This window comes from Anolis carolinensis, unplaced genomic scaffold, assembly GCF_035594765.1.
Source record: "Anolis carolinensis isolate JA03-04 unplaced genomic scaffold, rAnoCar3.1.pri scaffold_8, whole genome shotgun sequence".
Classification (NCBI taxonomy): domain Eukaryota; kingdom Metazoa; phylum Chordata; class Lepidosauria; order Squamata; family Dactyloidae; genus Anolis; species Anolis carolinensis.
The window spans coordinates 23,983,811-24,005,341 of NW_026943819.1; the positions used below are offsets into that span (position 1 = coordinate 23,983,811).

Genomic DNA, 21,531 nt, shown 5'->3' on the forward strand with positions numbered 1-21,531 from the left:
TTAACTGGAAGGTTTCTCTCATGTCCCCACAAGCTAAAGCTGACAGACAGGAGCTCACCCCATCTCACAGATTAGAACCAGCAAGCTTCAGGTCAGCAACCCAACCTTCAGGTCAGCAGTTCAGCCAGCATAAGGGTTTAACCCATTGCACCCCCTGCTAACTGACCAGGTGATCTTTGGCAAGCCACCCTTTCTCAGCCATACAGGAAGGCAATGGTTAACCTACTCTAAATAAATCCTAAAAAAGCACTTGTTACAGAGTCACCATAAAGCTGGAGCCAACTAGAAGATGTGTAACACATATACTGTTCCATATGGAGTGAAGAAATACATATGCTTCATTCAAGCAATCTGATTCGACAACACAATCTGATTACTAATTCACTTCTACTAATGTAAAAATCAAACAAGTATTACTCACTGTCCCGTGAAGCCTTCATTATATCCGGATCAGAAGCTGTAAGTGAAAACATACAAAACATTACCAACAAGCTAATTCTAACAAGACTTCCTGAAGAGAAAGACTTAAGTTTGCATATCTTCCCTATTTTGATGTGTACTTTGTGAGATTCCATGCCAAAGCCCTCAGCAAAAGTGAATGAATCATCATGACCAAGCCGAAAATATTTTTTGTTTCATCATCATCAGATGTCCCACAAATCCACCCAACATTGAAAATTTTGCAAGTCCTATCAAGCAACTTGCTAGTTCACACGCTCCACTGAAAGAACTTTTTAGGTCAGAAAGGGATCGTGAACCTGACCTCTGCAACACAGGCCTAGCCCTGTGTTTTCTGTGTTTTGGGCTTAATTAAATAAGTAAATGGAATAGGCCCAGTGCTCTTTCACTTGAAATACCATCAGAACACAAATTGGAGGGAAGGAGTTTCCATTTGCAATAAATGGTTCCAAGAAAAAATCAAGACGAGAGCATCCTTGATGCCACAATAGTTAAATTAAGCCTGAGATGTTTAGGAAATGAGAAGACATTAGAAAAGACAATGAAGCTTGGCAAAATAGAAGGCAGGAAGAGAGGAAGACCACCTTTAGTTGGACAGATTCAATCACACTCCTGAGTCTTGGAGACCTGAGTTAGCTGTTAAAGAAATTGACAACTTGGGTAACCACCCCTCCCTGATGATATCGACATAACTTGCACTTTTGGCCCAGTTCCTTTGGATCCAATCCAAGATTTTGTCATTATATTTTTTTGTATGTGATTTTTTATGACTTGTTTTTATTGATTGATTGATCTGTTTTATTGCTTTGTTTCTATATTGTTGATGTCCAGGCTTGGCCCCATGTAAGCTGCTCCGAGTTCCTTCGGGGAGATGGGGCGGGGTATAAAAATAAAATTTATTATTATTATTATTATTATTATTATTATTATTATTATTATTATTATTATTATTATTATATTGGGCCACCATAAGTAGTTGTCAATTTGATGGCAGAGTAGTAGTAGTAGTAGTGGTGGTGGTGGTGTAGTTGCAACTCACATCAGCCCAAGCCATCATAAGAGATGGAAGAATTCTAAAAGATGTAGTACTACAATATACAGGATAATGTATTTCTCATTATTAGGGACACTTGAATGGGAATGTGAGTTTCATTTGAATGTGAGTTTTTCCAATTTTCCATCTATTCAGGTGTAACTTTTTCATAAATTAGAATTCATGACATGGGTGACTTCCTCTTCTCCATATTGTTTAACCACTGCCCAAGCTAGAAGAAAGTGTGTTAAAGCGCTGAGCTGCTGAACTTGTAGACCAAAAGGTCGCAGGTTCGAATCCGGGGAGTGGAATGAGCACCCGTTGTTAGCCCCAGCTTCTGCCAACCTAGCAGTTTGAAAACATGTAAAATATGAGTAGATCAATAGGTACTGCTCTGGCGGGAAGGTAATGGTGCTCCATGCAGTCATGACTCTATGGACAATGCCAGCTCTTCGGCTTAGAAATGGAGATCAGCACCAACCCCCAGAGTTGGACACGACTGGACTTAACGTCAGGGGAAACCTTTACCTTTACTAAAGTCAAAAGATGTATCCCAGGCTTCCCTGATGCTGACATGTTCATGAGCCCCAAAGTAAAGCCAAGGCTGGAAAGAGAGCAAGTGGGAAGGAGAGGAAGAAAGAGGACTTACGGAAAGCAACGAGCGATTCAATTCGTATCTCTGGGTTCCGTGCCTTATGGATCTCCATGTAGTGTGGAGCCTCGATGTTCGCCATGGCCTTTTCAAAGACGTTCACCTTGTATTTAGGAACACTGAAGTCTGACCAGTAGTAAGCAATGACACTGCCCTCACTGAATGGGGAGAGAAAAAACAGATGAATATTTGATCCTCACCGTAACCTAGAAGGGTTGTGAATAGATGTCTTTGATTATCAAGCTTATCTTGATAACTAAATCTGTCTTGGCTTCAAGCATAGCAGGAAGGCTCTTTTGCCTTATAAGGGTCATGTTAGACTGTCTCATTTAAAGAGTGTTTACACTAAAGCTTCTTGACCACATTTGTTATAAACCCACACTGAAGAAAATAATTTTTAATGGTACATAACAGCAAGCCCAGGTTTATACTTTTCCTGTGTTTGGCTTGGTGAAATTTGGTCCGGTTCTTTATTATCTAACAGTTCTACATTTCACCCAATGAACAGCCACCTTTGAGATCCCAAAAGGAGTTCTTCCATCAATGTCTCAATCCAAATATATGAGGGTTGAATGAAAAGTAATGCCTCCACCTTTGATACTTGGGTTTGGATGGGAATATTTTAATAAATCAAACACAGAAATAATCCTTAGAATGTGCTCTTTAACTACCACTATTCACTTTTCTACATAATCACCAGACAATTGGATACATTTCTGCCAAGGATGAACACATTTTCTGAAGCCGTCACGGAAGAAGTCGACCCTCTGTTTCCGCAACCAGCGTCTCACAGGACCCATCGGGCACAGATCTTCCGATAGCCAAGCAAAGCAATAATATGACCCACACGTTCTTGTGAAATGCCGATTACACTTGAAATTTCACTCCGAGTGATACGACGATCGTCCTGAATTAATCTGTCAACCTTTTGCTTGTGAAACTCAATGGATGCTGTCACAGGATGTCCAACTCTTTGTTTGTCACGCAAGTCAGATGTTCCCACCTCAACATCTTTAAACTTACTTGCCCAACGATGGACAGTACTCACATCAACACAATAATCATAAACAGCTTGCATTCTCTGATGAATCCCCTTTGGGATTCAATGACTGTCAAAAATTCAATGACTGCACATTGCTTAAGTCACATCTGTGCAGGGTTCCATACTTTGCACTTTAACAACACAACCGTTCAATGCTAAGGCTTCCCAGCAAATGGAACTGTAGAGGAGAGTCTACTGAAGAAGGCAGTACCTGCCGCATACCGTACTGCCATCTGTTGAGGAGTTACGAAGGTGGAGGCATTACTTTTCATTCAACCCTCATAAGATGCTTCTCACACAATTTAACTACGGTACGTCCTATTTTGCAGTTTTCAGCAATCAGTGCAACACTCACATAACATGAGAATCACTTGACTAAGCTACGGTATGAACCACTTGCAATATTGTATATCCAAGTCTGTCAGTGATACTGTTTGTAGTTTATGTACTTTCACGAAAAGACTGCACTTTGTAACCTTGAGCTCTATCACTAGGTGTCACTTGCTGCCATGTTATTTGTTTCCTTACCTGAACTAATGCATGTTCTCACCTAAAATGAAAAGGGGTTTTCAACTTTTGGGTGTCCAGATGTTACCACCTCAGAGAAATGATAAATGAACTGTGAAATTGCCTACGTCCAAATCATCAAACCATCTCACAAACTACAGGTTGTTGATCAGCTATTACCTCTACCCGACTGCCTCTTGAATGGAAAAACTCTCATCTAGAAAGGATGGGATTGCGATGCACATAAAGGATAAATCCCTTAGCATTTTTCTTATTATTCTTCTACTGTACAAGAAAAGGAGTTCTTCAAGCAATCATAGCAATGATTACTCACCTGAACGCAACTATCTCAGTTTCCTTGTGGAAAGAGCCAATGTCTTGATTTTTGTTATAGATATCTATGAGCTAAGCATAAAAAAAAATTACATAAATGTGAGAACAAGTATATTTTAATACATTTGGATCTTAGAATAGGCCCACAGTTTCTGGTTGCATCAATGTATTTCTTTTAGCTTCATGACTCATCTGATGGTTCATCTTCTATGCTCCTCCACGTTTTTTGACATAGGGCCAGATAGTCCTTGGGATACAGAATGAATGTTTTCCCAGTTTTTTTTGTGGTAAAATTAGGTGCCTCGGCTTATATTCATGTCGGCTTATACTCGAGTATATACGGTATGTTGTTCTGGGTTTAGGAAGAATAAACTACTTGTTCTTTATTGTTCACCTGTGTGGCACATATCTTTTTTCTCTGGCAAAGCAGTGTGTGGACTATACATTTTGATTTTTCATTACATCACAGAGTTCATGGGTTACACTTGTTCCTCACTGTATTAAAAGGTCTCAGAGATATTAAACTGACAAAGCAATTTACCAGTCAGTGTAGATTATACTGGGTGAGAAGGATTAATGCCTCCACTTTCCAAGAGTGTTATGGCAGTTATTATCTCAAACGTAAATATCTGATGTATCCCAACATACCAGAGGAGCACAGGGGTCTATAATACAATAAGTTGCACTCCTCAAATTATGTCAAGAGATTTCCAAGTTGCTTACCGTTCCCTTCACTTTCCTGGCCAGAGCAGCAAACTCAGGGGTGCTGGAATTCTCATAGGCATCCACAAACTTCTGCCCTACGAGCCGCAGGTGCCCATTGTACAACTTCTGAACACTGGCATTCCTATCTAAAAGAAGGCAAGTCCCAATTACAAAAATGTATTCTATTTTAAAGGACAAGAAGTAACAACTAATCACGTCATTCGGCCATGTCTTCTAAAGATACTGTATGTTTTATCACTTAGGACCCAAGAACATTTAATGTTTTGAGAGTCCATTAGCACAGGCAGGTATTATGACTTGTGCACCATCTGTCTCATCTTCTGTCCTCGAAGTCTACACCAAGCTTGGGAATCATGCACTTCTAACTTATTGTACTACAATAAGCCCCAGCAATTACAATCTAAGTTGTGAAAAGCTGGGAGTTGTTGTCTTATAACATCAGAAGGCCACACACTTTCCATCCATGTTCTAACTTAGGTTTCCAAAGAAGAGGTATTACCAAATAATAATAAAAATAATATAACTTTATTTTTATATCCCGCTCCCATCTCCCCAGAGGGGACTCGTGGCGGCTCACATGGGGACAAGCCCAGTTTCAACATACAATAAAATACAGCATAATTAAACCAATGTAAAACAGGTAAAATAGTATAAACATACAAACCAGCATAAAACATCAACATCAAAACATTGCTATCTTTGGGCTGATAACCTCTTGTACAATTTTATATTTTTGTGGACACTACTAATAGAGACTGAACAACTACTAAAACACAGGAGGGTTACAAACAGGCAAAGAAAACTATATCAGTGGTGACTGATAGCTTTCATGTTTGTGCAGTTATGACACTAAAATAGGTTCAGCACCTTGGAGAGCTCTTTGAAAGCCTAGAATAGATTCACCATCCTCCCTGACAACCCAGAGCTAAGGAAATATTATTGGTTTCACTTAATGTCTCCACTTGCAGATATCTATGGTGAGAAACAGGGTATATATCTACTTTGCAACTATCCTGGAAATGCAACTAAATATACTAGAAGTGCATAATATAAATGCCTGTTTTCTGTCTCATCTATAAATTATATCACTTCTTCATGACATCGATAGTTGCCCTGAATAACTCCCAAGTAAGCAATCAGATTAAGCAGTATCAGAACTTCTGCCAGTCTGGGGCCCAGTCAATCAACCAATCAATCAATCAATCACTCAATCCCTTTCTTTATATCCTTTTCGCCAAAAGGGCCGGGCTGTGGTGCAGCTACCTAGTAACCAGCTGCAATAAATCACTACTGACCAAGAGGTCATGAGTTTGAAGCCCGGGTCGGATTAAGCCCCCGACCATTAAATAGCCCGGCTTGCTGTTTACCTAGTATGCAGCCCGAAAGACAGTTGTGTCTGTCAAGAAGGAAATTTAGGTACGCTTTATGCGGGAGGCTAATTTAACTAATTTACAACACCATAAAACTGCCAGCAACATGCCGGAAAGGAATGAGGAAGTACAGTCACTAGTGGACGGTGAAGCAACAGCTCCCCCTGTGGCCGGAATCGTGAAGCTGGAAATGTTAAATGCCTCTGTGTGTGTCTATACTGTATGTTTTTTGTCTGGTGGCATTGAATGTTTGCTATATATATGTTCATTGTAATCTGCCCTGAGTCCCCTTCGGGGTGAGAAGGGTGGAATATAAATGCTGTAAATAAATAAATAAATAAAAGTGGGGTGCACTACTACCTGCCCCATTGGGTGTATTTCTAAATGGTCAAATGACATTTTAAATCACTGCAGAGTTAGAAATTTTGGGACTGGAGAGAAATGTTATGTAGGAAGAAATTCCTATTCGGGGAAAATGTTCTCATTTCATCCCGTCCCCTCCCTACAGCTACAACCCTGAACACAATAATTAACAATAGAAAACTGAAAACTGAAATATCTTTTCTTTGGACAATGAACATTTCTTATACAATTGTAGAGTTATCTCTCTTGAGTGAACTCTCCAACAGGCATTTATATTATGGTTTTCATCATTTATTTATTTATGATTATTACGGTCAATGACCAGCACCAAAGGTTTTCATCATATGCAGATCTAAATCTGATTTAATTAACCTAACATCCATTCACAGGTTCACCAGGTGATCAGAGGTAATGTTGAGCAATTCAAGACCTATGGAACTTTTTAATGAAGTTTTCAATTCAAAGCTAACCTACTACCACTTACATTTGAAGTGCCAGACTAGAAACCCAACCAAAAGAGATAGGAGGAGACTGATGGACAGGATGGCAACCACGAAGACCCAACGCTTTGGACCACATGGCTTCTCTACGTCCTTGGTGTTATTGGTGGGGAGGAACACCACTCCTTCTTCGAGGCCATTCATGTCCTGGAGAAAGACAAGCAGAGAACAAAGTTGTAGACCCATGGATTGTTTGTAAATTGCCCATTTCCAAATGTACCATTTCTCACCCCACCCTCCATTACTGAAAGGTACAGTACATTCAGTAGAGTAAAACAATCACATCATGACCTGACCACTATTGTTAGTTTAAACTAGAGGAAACCCATTGCATCACCAACTGGGAATGGAAGAGAATGCCTTCAAATGAGGACACATAGGCCACCTAAACAGGGTTGAACGAGGTGACCATAGGACACGGAAACTGAATAGGAGAGTCAATGTCAGAACAGGCATTGCAAAGAAGTAGAAATATTGCTCACTTGCTTTCGAAAAGTTTCAGGAGCTTTGTCTTTTCAACTATCCCTGCCCAACCCCAATGAGGCAACTGCAGAACACATCATGTTAAACTAGGCCACACCTTGTGGGTTATGCTTCTGGGATCAAGAACTCCAAGGCGAAAAGGGCTCACTCAATAAAGCCAACAGTTTTCTGGTGTTAGGAATCCTATTCTTCTTTGCCTGGGACACTCGCCCACTTATCATTATAGATCAGCTTATGTCTATATCACTCAAGATGAAGAAAAATCACTTTACAATGTGGAACTGCTAGACAAGTTTGGAGAAAGTTGTATTTTTAATTCAGACTCTTGGGATTCCCTTGTGTTTTGACCCTTACTGCCTGGGAGAATATGGGCATTGCAGTCAAACAAATAACAAGCTCTGGCTAACAGGCCACTGAACTTTCACCTTAAATGCACTGCTAATACAGTAGAGTCTCACTTATCCAACATAAACGGGCCAGCAGAATGTTGGATAAGCAAATATGTTGGATAATAAGGAGGCATTAAGGAAAAGCCTATTAAACATCAAATTAGGTTATGATTTTACAAATTAAGCACCAAAACATCATGTTAGACAACAAATTTGGCAGAAAAAGTAGTTCAATACGCAGTAATGCTATGTAGTAATTACTGTATTTATGAATTTAGCACCAAAATATCACGATATATTGAAAACATTGACTACAAAAATGTGTTGGATAATCCAGAACATTGGATAAGCGAGTGTTGGATAAGTGAGACTCTACTGTAGTTATAGAAGATCTTGGCCTCCAATGTATTATTTACTTATTTATTTACTACATTTATATCCCGCTCTTCTCACCCCGAAGGGGACTCAGAGCGGCTTACAAATCAAATTAACATACAATATATTATTAAAGGTAAAGGTTTCCCCTGACATTAAGTCCAGTCATGTCTGACTCTGGGGGGTTGGTGCTCATCTCCATTTCTAAGCCGAAGAGCCGGCGTTGTCCATAGACACCTCCAAGGTCATGTGGCCATTGGCATGACTGCATGGAGCGCCGTTACCTTCCCGCCGGAGTGGTACCTATTGATCTACTCACATTTGCATGTTTTTGAACTGCTAGGTTGGCAGGAGCTGGAGCTAACAGTGGGCGCTCAAGCCGCTCCCGGAATTTGAACCTGGGACCTTTCGGTCTGCAAGTTCAGCAGCTCAGCGCTTTAACACACTGAGCCACCGGAGGCATAGCACAATAAAAGCATTAAATTACTATATTGTACTATATCATTATATGGTAATATTATTAGTAATATTACATTTAGTATATAATATATAATTAATATTATTATATTGTATTATTAGTAGTATAATATTGTATTCCATTATAATATTATTATCAATATTATATGTATATGCAATGTATTATATATTTCGTAATGTAATATTTTTTCCTCCAAAACAAACCCTACTTATCCCATAATGCCTTCTAATTAAACTTCATCTACCCTGTTTCCCCTAAAATAAGACATTCCCAGAAAATAAGACCTAGTAGAGGTTTTGCTGAATTGCTAAATATAAGGCCTCCCCGAAAGTAAGATCTAGCAAAGTTTTTGTTTGGCAGCATGACCGCCAAACAGAACACCAGAGCATGCAGGATAGGTAAATGTACGTACCATAGATTGTTGTACATGGAAATAATGGTAGTAACAAGAATTTTTTGATAGGATTCACAGTTTGTCTGGTCATGCTGGTTTGTGATGACAACTACTGTACAGTATATAATAAATGTTCAAATTCTTTGTTCAACAATAAATGTAAATTCTTCTTCATGGAAAAATAAGACATCCCCTGTAAATAAGACCTAGCGCATCTTTGGGAGCAAAAATTAATATAAGACACTGTCTTATTTTAGGGGAAACACGGTATATTCAGCCCTGTCTTTACAGTGGGCCTAACTTTCCAAACCCTATAAAAATGCATGACGTCATCGTAAGTCGACAGGTGACTTGAAGGCACATATACACACATGGCAAAGGCAAACCTTCACTTTTAACACGCTATTAAAAGCATTTCTGGAGCAGAGAGAGCAATTTCACTCTTTAGCACAAGGACACCAGTAGAAACCTTTTTGCTGCTGAACTTGTAGAACATCTCACGGGATCAGGTTTCATTAATGGCTTAGCCCACTTTATCCATGGGGAATGTCCCATTAAGAAGACATTCAGAGGATATTTGTTTCCAGCATGGTAAAACGCTTAAGGCCTGAGACACTAAGTACTTAAGTATTTTACCATCCTGGGAGCAAACAAGTTCTGGATGCTTTGTAAGTCTTAGAGGATGGAATAGACAATGGGCTCCTCAGATTGCTTTCATAGCAATGAGGATATCAAGCCAAAAAGCTGTAGATCAGGGATCCCCAAACTAAGGCCCGGGGGCCGGATGCAGCCCTCCAAGGTCATTTACCTGGCCTTTGCCCTCAGTTTTAGACTTAGGCTCACAAGTACCCAGCCTGCCAAGCAGCAAGCCTATTCCATTGTATTCCAGCTCACCAAATAAGGATTTGCATAAGAAGAAAACAGCCAGGCTTTGAGGCTGCAAGGCTATTCACTGCTATTCCACCTGGCCAACAAATGATTACCATAAGCCACAGCAACACGTGGCTGGGCACAGCTAGTATAATGTATTGTGTATATATATAATATTGATAATAATATTATAATGTAATATAATACTAATACTAATAATAATAATAAAATATAATATTAATTATATATTAAATGTAATATTACTAATAACATTACAGTACAGTGGTATAGTACAATATATTAATACAATATAGTAATATATAATGCTATTTTTTGCTGTGCTAAAAATATCATGTATTGTATGTACATACAACTTGTAAGTCGCTCTGAGTCCCCTTTGGGGTGAGAGGGGGTGGGGGATAAATGTAGTAAATAAATAAATAAAATGTTGTTGGGGGTTTATTTGCACTACAAATAAAACATGCGCAGTGTGCATAGGAATTTGTTCATATTTATTTCAAATGATAATTCGGCCCCTCAACAGTTTGAGTGACCATGAACCGGCCCTCCACTTTAAAAGTTTGAGGACCTCTGCTGTAGATGATCTGCACATCAAGGTGAACACTGGAAAGTAGGGTTTCCCAATGCTGAGGAAACCCTCAAAGACTTCTATGTAGTCCTAGAGAATTCCTGAGATGGGAAACAACAACAATGCATATGCAGCTCTCCTTGTTGTCATCCTCCTAAGCCACGGCATATTCTCAGTGATCCTAAGAGATCTAATATAATTGTTTAAACAAACAAGCCAATCTATCTTTTATGCTTTGAACAAGCCTAAATCAGACCAGGGATCAGCATGTGTAAAGATGCATAAGGTCATATCTTGGGTTTTGCTATTGCAAATTGCCATTTCAGATTATCAGAAATGAGATCATATTGCTCCCAGTCATTGGGGTGGGAGGTGTCTGTGAGGGCAGCTATACTGGCCAAACATTTCCAAGATAAGCAAGTCTTCATCTGAAAAAAAAAAACTGACTTTTTTCAGGAAGTGTGAAGAGAGGGTTTCCAAAGACAGCACTGAGCCCTCTCTACCCCTCCAAAAAGGCTGCACGAAGACTGCACGATCCCCACCTTTTGAGTGAGGCAACAACAGAGGAACTTGTTGAATCTATCCAGGAAGCTGCCTTTGCTTCCATTCAGGCCAGCTATCTTCCATCGTTCACTTAGATTCACTTCCTTCTCCACTCCAGAGCCGAAGCATTGTGGCGCAATCTAGTTTCATCTGACACGACTTGACAACTTGCCCTTTGATGACTCAGGGCTCAGATTATTACATGGAAACATGTCCAATTTAGGGCATATGTGGATTCCTTGGTCACTCACAGCAACTCCGGCCAATTTTGCAGGCCAAGCCAGGAAAAAGAAAGTGTCCTTTCCTTTCTCCTCTCGTCTCTGCATCATATACAACTACATCTGAGGCCACCCAGAGGTCCATGCCCAAAATAACCCATCTTAGCCTCTTCTAGGAAGACACTTTGTTATCCATCTATGCAGGTTGATTCAGTGAAAAACCTCAATATTAATACCATCCATATGTCTTGATTTCATAGGGATAGTCCTCAACCAATCCATTTGTATTGCTTTTAAAATGTCCCGGTTTCTCTCATAGAATCATAAGAGTTGGAAGAGACCTCACGGACCATCCAGTCCAGGGGTCCCCAAACTAAGGACCGGGGGCCAGATGTGGCCCTCCAAGCTCATTGACCTGGCCCCTGTCCTAAACTTTAGACTTAGGGTTGACCTAAGTCTACCTGGTCTTTGTAAGTCTCTTTCCTTATCTATAGTCTTATCATGGCCTTATGAGATCATCTAGATGGTCTTTGAAGGTCCCTTTCCTTACTGATGGTCTTATGAGACCATCTGGATGGTTTTTGGAGGTCTCATTGCTTACCTATGGTCTTGAGATTATGTAGATCAGGGGTCCCTAAACTAAGGCCTCATTTACCTGGCCCCTGTCCTAAACTTTAGACTTAGGGTTGACCTACAGTCAACAGTCTGGGGGGACTGTGAATCGGCCCTCCACTTAAAAAGTTTGAGGACCCCTGATCCAGTCCAACCCCCTTCTAAGAAGCAGGAAAATAACATTCAAAGCACCCCTGACAGATGGCCATCCAGCCTCTGCTTAAAAGCCTCCAAAGGAGGAGCCTCCACCACACTCCGCGGCAGAGAGTTCCACTGCCGAACAGCCCTTCTCACTGTGAGGAAGTTCTTCCTGATGTTCAGGTGGAATCTCCTTCCCTGTAGTTTAAAGCCATTGTTCTGTGTCCTAGTCTGCAGGGCAGCAGAGAACAAGCTTGCTCCCTCCTCCCTATGACTTCCCTTCACGTATTTGTACATGGCTATCATGTCTCCTCTCAGACTTCTCTTCTGCAGGCTAAACATGCCCAACTCTTTAAGCCGCTCCTCATATGGCTTGTTCTCCAGACCCTTGTTCATTTTAGTCACCCTCCTCTGGACACTTTCCAGCTTGTCAACATCTCCCTTCAATTGCGGTGCCCAGAATTGGACGCAGTGTGATTCCAGGTGTGGTCTGACCAAGGCGGAATAGAGTCATGACTTCTCTGGATCTAGACACTATACTCCTATTTATGCAGGCCAAAATCTCATCAGTTTTTTTTCCTGCTGCATCACATTGTGGGCTCATGTTTAATGTGTTGTCCATGAGGAGTCCAAGATCTTTTTCACACTTACTGCTGTCGAGCCAGGCATCCCCCATTCTGTATCTTTGTAAGTGGATACTAAGTGGAGTATCTTGCATTTGTCCCTGTTGAACTTCATTTTGTTAGTTCTGGCCCATCTCTCTAATCTGTTAAGATCGTTTTTAATTCTGCTCCTGTCTTCTGGAGTATTAGCTATCCCTCCCAATTCGGTATCATCTGCAAACTTCCCACTTTTCTCCTCTGTCCTCAGCTTACTGCAATTGCTACAAACTGAGTTCAAAGCACAAAAGTCTGGCCAGCAGAGGAGACATTGAAGAAGCTGGATTTTGCCTTTCCTAGCTATTGTGTTCTTCACCCCAAGCTGCATGCCCCTGCCTTGGAGAATATACTGAGAATGCTTTCTCATTGGAAGCTCCTCCTTTCCTCCTTGTGTGTAGCCATAAAGAGCCAGAACATTCTCTAGACTAGTTGACACCTGCCTGCTTGTCCTCATGGTATTCACATACAGATGAGATCAACCAGCACAGCGGAGGCTGAGGTTCCTCCTAAAAAATGCTTTCCAATTGAAGGAGTTTATCCATCCAATCAATGGGGATAAATGTAATAGGGGTAGATGTGAATTTATGGACCCATTTTTACAGAAATTCGCATTATGGGTTTTTAAGTGGGTCTTTACACACAAACATACACACACAAATATTGCACAAGATCCCATTTCCAAAAAGGAATCATTGGAATGCATGGGGAAACTGCTTTTTGCAATACAGCAGGAGGGGAGCAGGAAGAAATTATTATTATTTTATTGTATGACACAGCAAACAAGATAGACATGCTGGATTTCGTATCACAAAATCACAAGTCAACACTTCCCAATTGTCTAGGATTGTGTGATGTATTTTTGGATGATGCACGCAGATCCCAGCAGGGTGGCCTTTTGCAGTTGGCAGATTGTAATTTTGCCAATGCCTATTGTTTCCAAATGCCAGCTGAGATCTTTTGGCATGGCACCCAATGTGCCAATCACCACCGGGACCACATGTACTGGTTTCTGCCAGAGTCTTTGAAGTTCAATCTTGAGGTCCTGATAGTGGCTGAGTTTTTCCTGTTGTATATTATTATTATTATTATTATTATTATTATTATTATTACTAGCTGTGCCCGGCCACACGTTGCTGTGGCGAAGTATGAGGCCCCTTCTACACAGCTGGATAAAATGCACACTGAAGTGGATTATATGGCAGTGTGGAGTCAAGATAGTCCAGTTCAAAGCAGATAATATAAGATTATAAATTGGTTATATAGCTGTGTGGAAGGGCCTTGAGTCTACACTGCCATATAATCCAGTTAAAATCTGATAATCTGTATTTTATCGGCAGTGTGGAAGAGGACTAAGTGAGGCCTAACTCTGCCTGTACCCTGGGCTGAGTGGGTTGCTAGGAGACCAAGTGGGCGGAGCTTAGCCTCCTAACTGGCAGCAATTGGATAAATACAATTATTCCTCTCCCTCTAATTAGGACTTTATTTTTCTTTTCTTTTTGCTGTATGAACGTAGAGGCATGGATGAGGGGTTGTGCTGCCAAGTTTAGTGTTTCTGGGATGTGTAATTTTGTTGTTTTGTCCTAGGCCGAAATTTCATTACCCTTTTATATATATAGATTATTATTAATATCCCACCCCATCTCTCAACAAGGGGCTCAGAGCAGCTTTCAATAATAAAAATATAGTACATAAAACAACTGGGTGACATAATGAATTAAAACAAGTCAAAATGAACACAAAACAATCAACACACAAACAATTATTGTATAAAACCATTTAAGCAAGCTTTTACAATATCCAATATTATTTAAGATAGCCCAAATCAGACTAATGGTGAAAGGTAGGTCAGGAGTAGTTTATCATGGCTAGAATTTCTGGTTTGACAAGTCCTTTGCCTGACAGTGAAGAAGCCAAGTTAGGGAAGCGTCTCAAAGAAGCCGAAAGGGAAGAAGTCATAGGAATCGAAGCCAGTTTCATGTCCGATTCAGTCGTTCATTTGACACATATAATAAAATCTGCATAGCAAGGGAGGCATGTCTGACTAATACCAGCGTCACTGTTTCTGTCTGCAAACAGCTCACACCGGTGGCATCTATTTCTTATTCAGCTTTCTACGCTGCCCCTTCTTAGAAATTCCCAGACAGGTTCACAGAAAAGAAATATTAAAAAAATGATTAGAATGTGGGTAAAACAAAGCAACAATTATGCTTTTAAAAGAAAATAAGACAAAGAAATTATATGAGCCTTCAGATGTTATTGTACTTCCATTCCCATCATCCCTAGCAACAGAGAAGGATGATGGGAGTTGCATTCCAGCTAAATCTGAAATAACACATGTTTTCTATTAAGGAGATGAGCAAAGCAGGTAGATGTCTGCAGGAAAGGATCCGTCAGGGAAAAGAAAGCATTGCAAATGCCCTGTTGTCCTAAACTTGAGTTAATCTCTGCTGCTGTCAGACAAAGATTATCACTTGCTTCTCAGTCTCAGCCCCTCCTATCTTGCAATATCCAGAGGGCAAAACTGATCTGCAATAAATACGGTCATCGTAGGATTGTTCTGGTTAATCTTTACTCAAGCGATGAAAGACTGCACTGTGAACCCGGAAGTCTAACATTCGCAATCCAGCATTGGAAAAGTTGTTTCGAAAAATCCGCTGGAGAGCTCTCGTGCCTCCCCAAAGGGCAAATCCCTAGATTTTATCCAAAATTGCCATTGTGCTTGATTTGTAGAGTGTAAAAGGACCTTGAACAAAGAGTCTTCCACAGCTAACCATTGTTGTATCCATGAATTATAAAGAATTACAAGGCCATGCGTGTGCGTATAGGCCTTCAAGACTCATGTTGTTGCTGGAGAGGCTGTCAGGAAGTGGGAACATATATACATATGTGGTGGCATTGTAAATATGTAAGGACATTTTGGTATAAAATATTTAAAGAGATAGAGGATATAATGAACATCAAATTGGAAAGAAGCCCTGGTATTGCCTTATTATCAACTAGCTGAGTCCGGCCACGCGTTGCTGTGGCGTCGTCTGGTGGTGTTGGTGAGAAATTGTTGAGGTAGTGGTGGTATTGAATGTCTGTTGTATGGTTGTCTTTATGTTTAGTATGTATTTGGTAGTTTGTGTACTGTGAAAGTGGTGAGGGTAGAGGGGGTCTATGTCCCTGTGTAGTATTGTATAGTATTTATATATGTTGTCCATGTGTTGTGAATGCTTGGATTGTGTCCTGCTGCCTAGTAGAAAGGGTTGGGCTGGATGGCCCTTAGGGGTCTCTCCAAACTCTTGTGCCTGTCCCCTGGGCTGAGTAGGTTGCTAGGAGACCAAATGAGCAGAGCTTAGCCTCCTAACTGGCAGCAATTGGATAAAAACTATTATTCCTCTCCCTGTAATTAGGACTTTATTTTTCTTTTCTTTTTGTTGTATCAACCTAGAGCCGTGGATGATGGGTTGTGTTGTCAATTTTCGAGGTTGGGGGGCCTGTAGTTTTGTCGGTTTGTCCGCTGCCCTGATGCCATCACTCTTTTATATATAGAGATTTATAGTAACAATAAGATGGATAAAAAAGGAAAAAGAAGCAATAACAAATTTATTGACAATAGCAAGACTGCTTATAGGAAGGAACTGGAGAAAAGAAATAAATGTTCAGATTGAAGAATGGTATAACGAAGTATGGAAATTGGCAATAAATGATAAGCTAACATGCAAATTAAAAGTTAAAAGAGGGATGTGGGGAAAAAATGATTTTGAGGATGTATGGGGGAAATTTATTGAGAAAGGACTTCAAAAAAGGGACGGAGGGCTACCGCCTCAGGAAGAAATGAGATTTTGGTTAGACAATACATAAAAAGTGGCTCAGGGTGGGAGGGGGGGATACACAGTGGTGAAGAAATATAGATGGATAAATGTTAACATTGTAGTAGATATAAATCAACAGTAGATATAAAAGAATGATGCAAGTATTGTATGAAACATTATATATCTGCTATGTGATAAAAGTAATTATTGTATGAAAATTTTAAATTCAATAAAAACTATTTTTAAAAAAAGACTCATGTTGACTTATGGTCGACCTCAATGGATTGTCACCTTGTCGTGGTGAGGGGGCTTGCATGTTCCAATGAACCTAAAAGTGTAACCGTCTGAGTTATGAACTCCCAGGAGGAGCCACATGAGAAGTTCCAGACCAAGCACAATCCGAAGACCTGAAGCGTCTTCCAAGAAAAATGCGACACTTGGAAAGCCATCATACTCGTACAACAAGGGATTGCCTAAATAAGTTAGGTGACTTATGGTGATCCCATGAATCCCACTGGGACAATTCATTGCCTCCTACTGCAAAGAAACCTTTGGAATCCCCCTGCTTTTCTTTCAAACCAAGGACTTCAAACTTAATCATTCACTGCAGCTTACTAGAAGTCAGAAGAGTAAAATAAACTCTCTGTTTACATTTCGGGTGTGATTTCTACAGGGAGGAACTAAGCCCCAACCGCTGCCCGAAAGAGGCTGGTGGAGGAACTAAACAACAGTGGCTGAATGTCAAAATCCCTCCATTAGAAATTTGGGGAGCGTACAAGATGTGAAAAAACTTCATAGAAAGCCATTTCCATTGGGAGATCAAAACGTGGACATTTCCATTCAATAGAATACAGAGCCGTAAGTCACAGGCTCTGGTTAAGACTCTCCTTGCTTATGCCGTCACTATGAACCGGTCATCAAAAAAACTCTCCCTCTCCAACATTTGTCAGATAAAAACCAAGAAATATATACAGCCATCAGAGCATGGCCAAGATGACAAAAGTTATTGAGAAGGAAGAACAGATAAACTAGGAGAGGCTGCAGCAATTTGCTTTTGCCTCCATCTACTGAGAAGGAGATAATTCCACTTCTTTTTGCTAAATTAATTACTTTTCACTTGGAACTCAGTTTGCAGCAACTGAAATAAAACTAAGGGGGAAATTAGTTGAGAAGAGAGAAATTAGGAGGTTTTCAGAAGCAGACGGAAAATCACAAGACAAAAATGTATGTAAGACTGTCCCTGCCAAATTAGGACATGGGGAGGGAGAACCACAATGGTTTGCAGACTTGGTTTTTGTAATATGGAGACAACAGCCTTGGCTCACCGTACAGTATTGCTATGACGATTCCCGAGATAATACAACAGACATTTGCTGGAAATACTGCATGAATGCGAGAGTTCAGAAATGATGCTTTTTTGGACTCCTTTAATTTTTAGACGGAGCCCCTGGTGGCACAGCGGGTTAAACCACTGAGCTGCTGAACTTGCTGACCGAAAGGTTGGCAGTTCAAATCCAGGGAGCGGGGTGAGCTCCCACTGTTAGCTCCAGCTTCTGCCAACCTAGCAGTTTGAAAGCATGCAAATGTGAGTAGATCAATAGGTATTTCTCCAGTGGGAAGATAACAGTGCTCAATGCAGTCATGCCGGTCACATGACCTTGGAGGTGTCTACGGACAATGCTGGCTCTTTGGCTTAAAAATGGAGATGAGCACCAACCCCCAGAGTCGGACACGACTAGACTTAATGTCAGGGGAAAACCTTTACTTCTACCTAATTTTAGACAGCAATTGAAAGATGGCTCTATTTTCAGTTTGTATTTCCTTTATACTTTTAATACATATTGCAAGTTATTCTTTCCAAGCACGGTTCAAAATTTTGATGCTTCACTATCTGACTCGGGGATTTCTAAGAACCAGTTGTGACTTTTTTTTGGTAACAGAAGAGACCTTTGGTTTAACTCTTCCTAAAACATCCCATGCCATTAAACTTGTTTGAAAGGGCAGAAAAAAGCCCCCCTTTCATGTCCTTGCCAATGTTGGTGGGACAGAGAGGAGGACCTTCAGGGGAATTTTTTAAACCTTGGCAAACCTGCATAGAGAAATATGTGTCTTCATATAGCTTGGAGACCCAAGTCACAAGGGCCTTTACATAGGTTACAATCAGCACTGAATTCACAATGCAGCCCATCAGATAGAACTCATCGAAACTCCTTCCCAGTAAACTCTCATAGTGAATTCGTTCACTCTCACATTCTATAAATCATGTTGCTCAGAAGAAGATATTCTTGTTTTCTTCAAATACTGTCGGCTGAAGCGCAGCCAGCATTTTGTGCCGTGCTTTCTGTTCTTATGGCCGAAACAAGGCAAACAGAAGTGAATTAGTGCCAGACTGAAGATGAAAGCAAGGTCTGCGACAAGACAGGAAATAGTAGTTCAAAGCAGGGAGAAAGGAGGTGGAGGAAGAAGTGGTTTTGTACTTCAGAGCTCTATGGCTCCTTCTATGAGTGGGAAATTATAAATTTTCTAAGCACACTTACATAGAAATCAGGCCTGATGCAGCACAGAGATTTATTTCTGAGTCACGATTTAGTTGCCTATAATGGCTTCTATGTTGGACTATACCGCCAAAGACCAGGATTGAAGTCCCTGCTCAGCCATTAGGTTACCATGGGCAGGTCACACACTCTCAGCCTCAAATGTAAACTCTTTTCTGAACAAATCTTTCCAATCTCCACCCCAACTAAGAAATTGGCCATAGTTTGAAGACACACAGGAGCAATAAGCACGCACAGGCTTGGACTGCACACGGTGTCAATCAATAATATAACAAGTCATTAAGACATGTTTGTCTCAGGTTATGCCATTCAAATTGATTGCCAAGAAGATGACGTCGTGCCCAAAGTGTAGAGAGTTATTCTTTGAAGGCTATTCATTCCCATTATTCATTACACAGGGTGGACCAAAGGTCACAATGACGTCTGGTGTTTTAATAACTTTTTGAATTGTTTCTTTTTTGGTTGAGAAAATTTAATGTAATTTTATTTCCTATATATGCTTTTGTATTGTATAATGAAAACAAAAAAATAAAGGAGTTATTAAATTTTGGAACCACTTTGTGAATTTTGCCCCTACCCTGCGGTCTTCAAAAAATAATTATCTGTGGTTGAGTAGTTATTGGTTTTAGCAAGTATATTGAGCTATTGCTGTACTCAATTTTTTATTCTTTGATAAAAGAGATAAGAGAATGGCTTGACATTTGGAAACCCACTTTTAGTCTAGATTGGATCAAAGACTAGTTTCATAATCTGGGAATGTTTCTGGACTCAGTACTATCCTATGGAAGAGACACAAGTGGCATTACCTGCTGCAGTGATATGGGCTTTGGTTGTGTCTACTCCTTAGTATAGTGGGTTAAACCACTGAGTTGCTGAACTTGATGACCAAAAGGTCAATGCTTTGAATCTGGGGAGCAGGGTGAGCTCCCGATGTTAGCCCCAGCTAACCTAGTAGTTCAAAAACGTGCAAATGTGAGTAAATCAATAGGTACCGCTCCAGCGGGAAAGTAACAGTGTTCCATGCAGTCATAGACACATGATCTTGGAGGTGTCTATGGACAATGCCGGCTCTTCGGCTTAAAAATGGAGATGAGCACCAACCACCAGAGTCAGACACAACTGGACTTAATGTTGGGGGGAAATTTTACCTACTTACTGCTTAGTATAAACTCTAAAACTTTTCATCTGAAAGCTGGTTTGGAAATTTGAGCTCTGAGCCTGTTTGAAGGACATCCACTAGACTACATTCACAGAGTCAACTCTGGTATAAATGCCATTGTTTCAGTGAGACTCCGCACACTTGGACCAGTGACAAGATCCAAGCTTTCCATTGCTGTAAAGTGCTTATCAGATTGCCGCAGCTAGATATTGTTTACCTAAGGCCAAAATGTGGCTGGAGAGCTCTAAATCGGAAGAGGCAAAGTGCAACCCTCCAGATGTTGCTGAACTATTACTGTATTTCTTCCATTCGAAGATGCACCTTTTCCCTAGATCTCTAAAAATTTTGTTATCTTGTTATTGTCAGTACTGAAATTAGTGTGTGCTTTTCAATCCATGGTGTCTTCAAATAAAAAATACAGTATTCCCATCATGCTTGGCCAACATCAAAATACAGTAGAGTCTCACTTATCCAACATAAACGGACTGGCAGAACATTGGATAAGCGAATATGTTGGATAATGAGGGATTAAGGAAAAGCCTATTAAACATCAAATTAGGTTATGATTTTACAAATTAAGCACCAAAATATCATGTTTAACAACAAATTTGACAGAAAAGGTAGTTCAATGCAAAGTAATGCTACCTAGTAATTACAGTATTTACGAATTTAGTACCAAAACATCATAATGTACTGAAAACATTGACTAGGAAAACATTGACTACTAAAAGGCAGACTGCGTTGGATAATCCAGAACATTGGATAAGCGAATGTTGGATAAGTGAGACTGTACTGTAAGTAAAAGCCTCTTGTTGGGGCTTAAAAATCATTCACTGCTCTTTTAGTTGCATATACAGTAGAGTCTCACTCATCCAAGCCTCGCTTATCCAAGTTTCTGGATTATCCAAGCCATTTTTGTAGTCAATGTTTTCAATATAGTGATATTTTGGTGCTAAATTCGTAAATACAGTAAGTACAACATAACATTACTGTGTATTGAACTGCTTTTTCTGTCAAATTTGTTGTATAACATGATGTTTTGGTGCTTAATTTGTAAAATCATAACCTAATTTGATGTTTAATAGGCTTTTCCTTAATCCCTCCTTATTATCCAACATATTCGCTTATCCAAGCGTCTGCCGGCTCGTTTAGCTTGGATAAGTGATACTCTACTGTATATGCATAATTATTTTTTATGTTCAGGTTTCTATTATCATGCAAGCCACCTTAAATAAATTATGACTTTTATGTGACCAGATTAATGTCTGTTTTTAGAAGCAGCTTCTC

General features: G+C 40.1%; 1 protein-coding gene across 1 annotated transcript in view; it reads right to left on the reverse strand.

Moving 5' to 3' along the window:
- st14 (ST14 transmembrane serine protease matriptase) overlaps positions 1–21,531 on the reverse strand; it is a 54,078-nt gene that overhangs the window by 22,515 nt on the left and 10,032 nt on the right. Inside the window, exons 2-6 of the mRNA XM_003223175.4 lie at positions 6,970–7,132; positions 4,750–4,877; positions 4,028–4,098; positions 2,142–2,302; positions 422–457 (exon numbers count right to left, since the gene is read on the reverse strand). Of these exons, the coding sequence (XP_003223223.2) occupies positions 422–457; positions 2,142–2,302; positions 4,028–4,098; positions 4,750–4,877; positions 6,970–7,132 (559 nt within the window). The remainder of the gene's footprint in view (positions 1–421; positions 458–2,141; positions 2,303–4,027; positions 4,099–4,749; positions 4,878–6,969; positions 7,133–21,531) is intronic.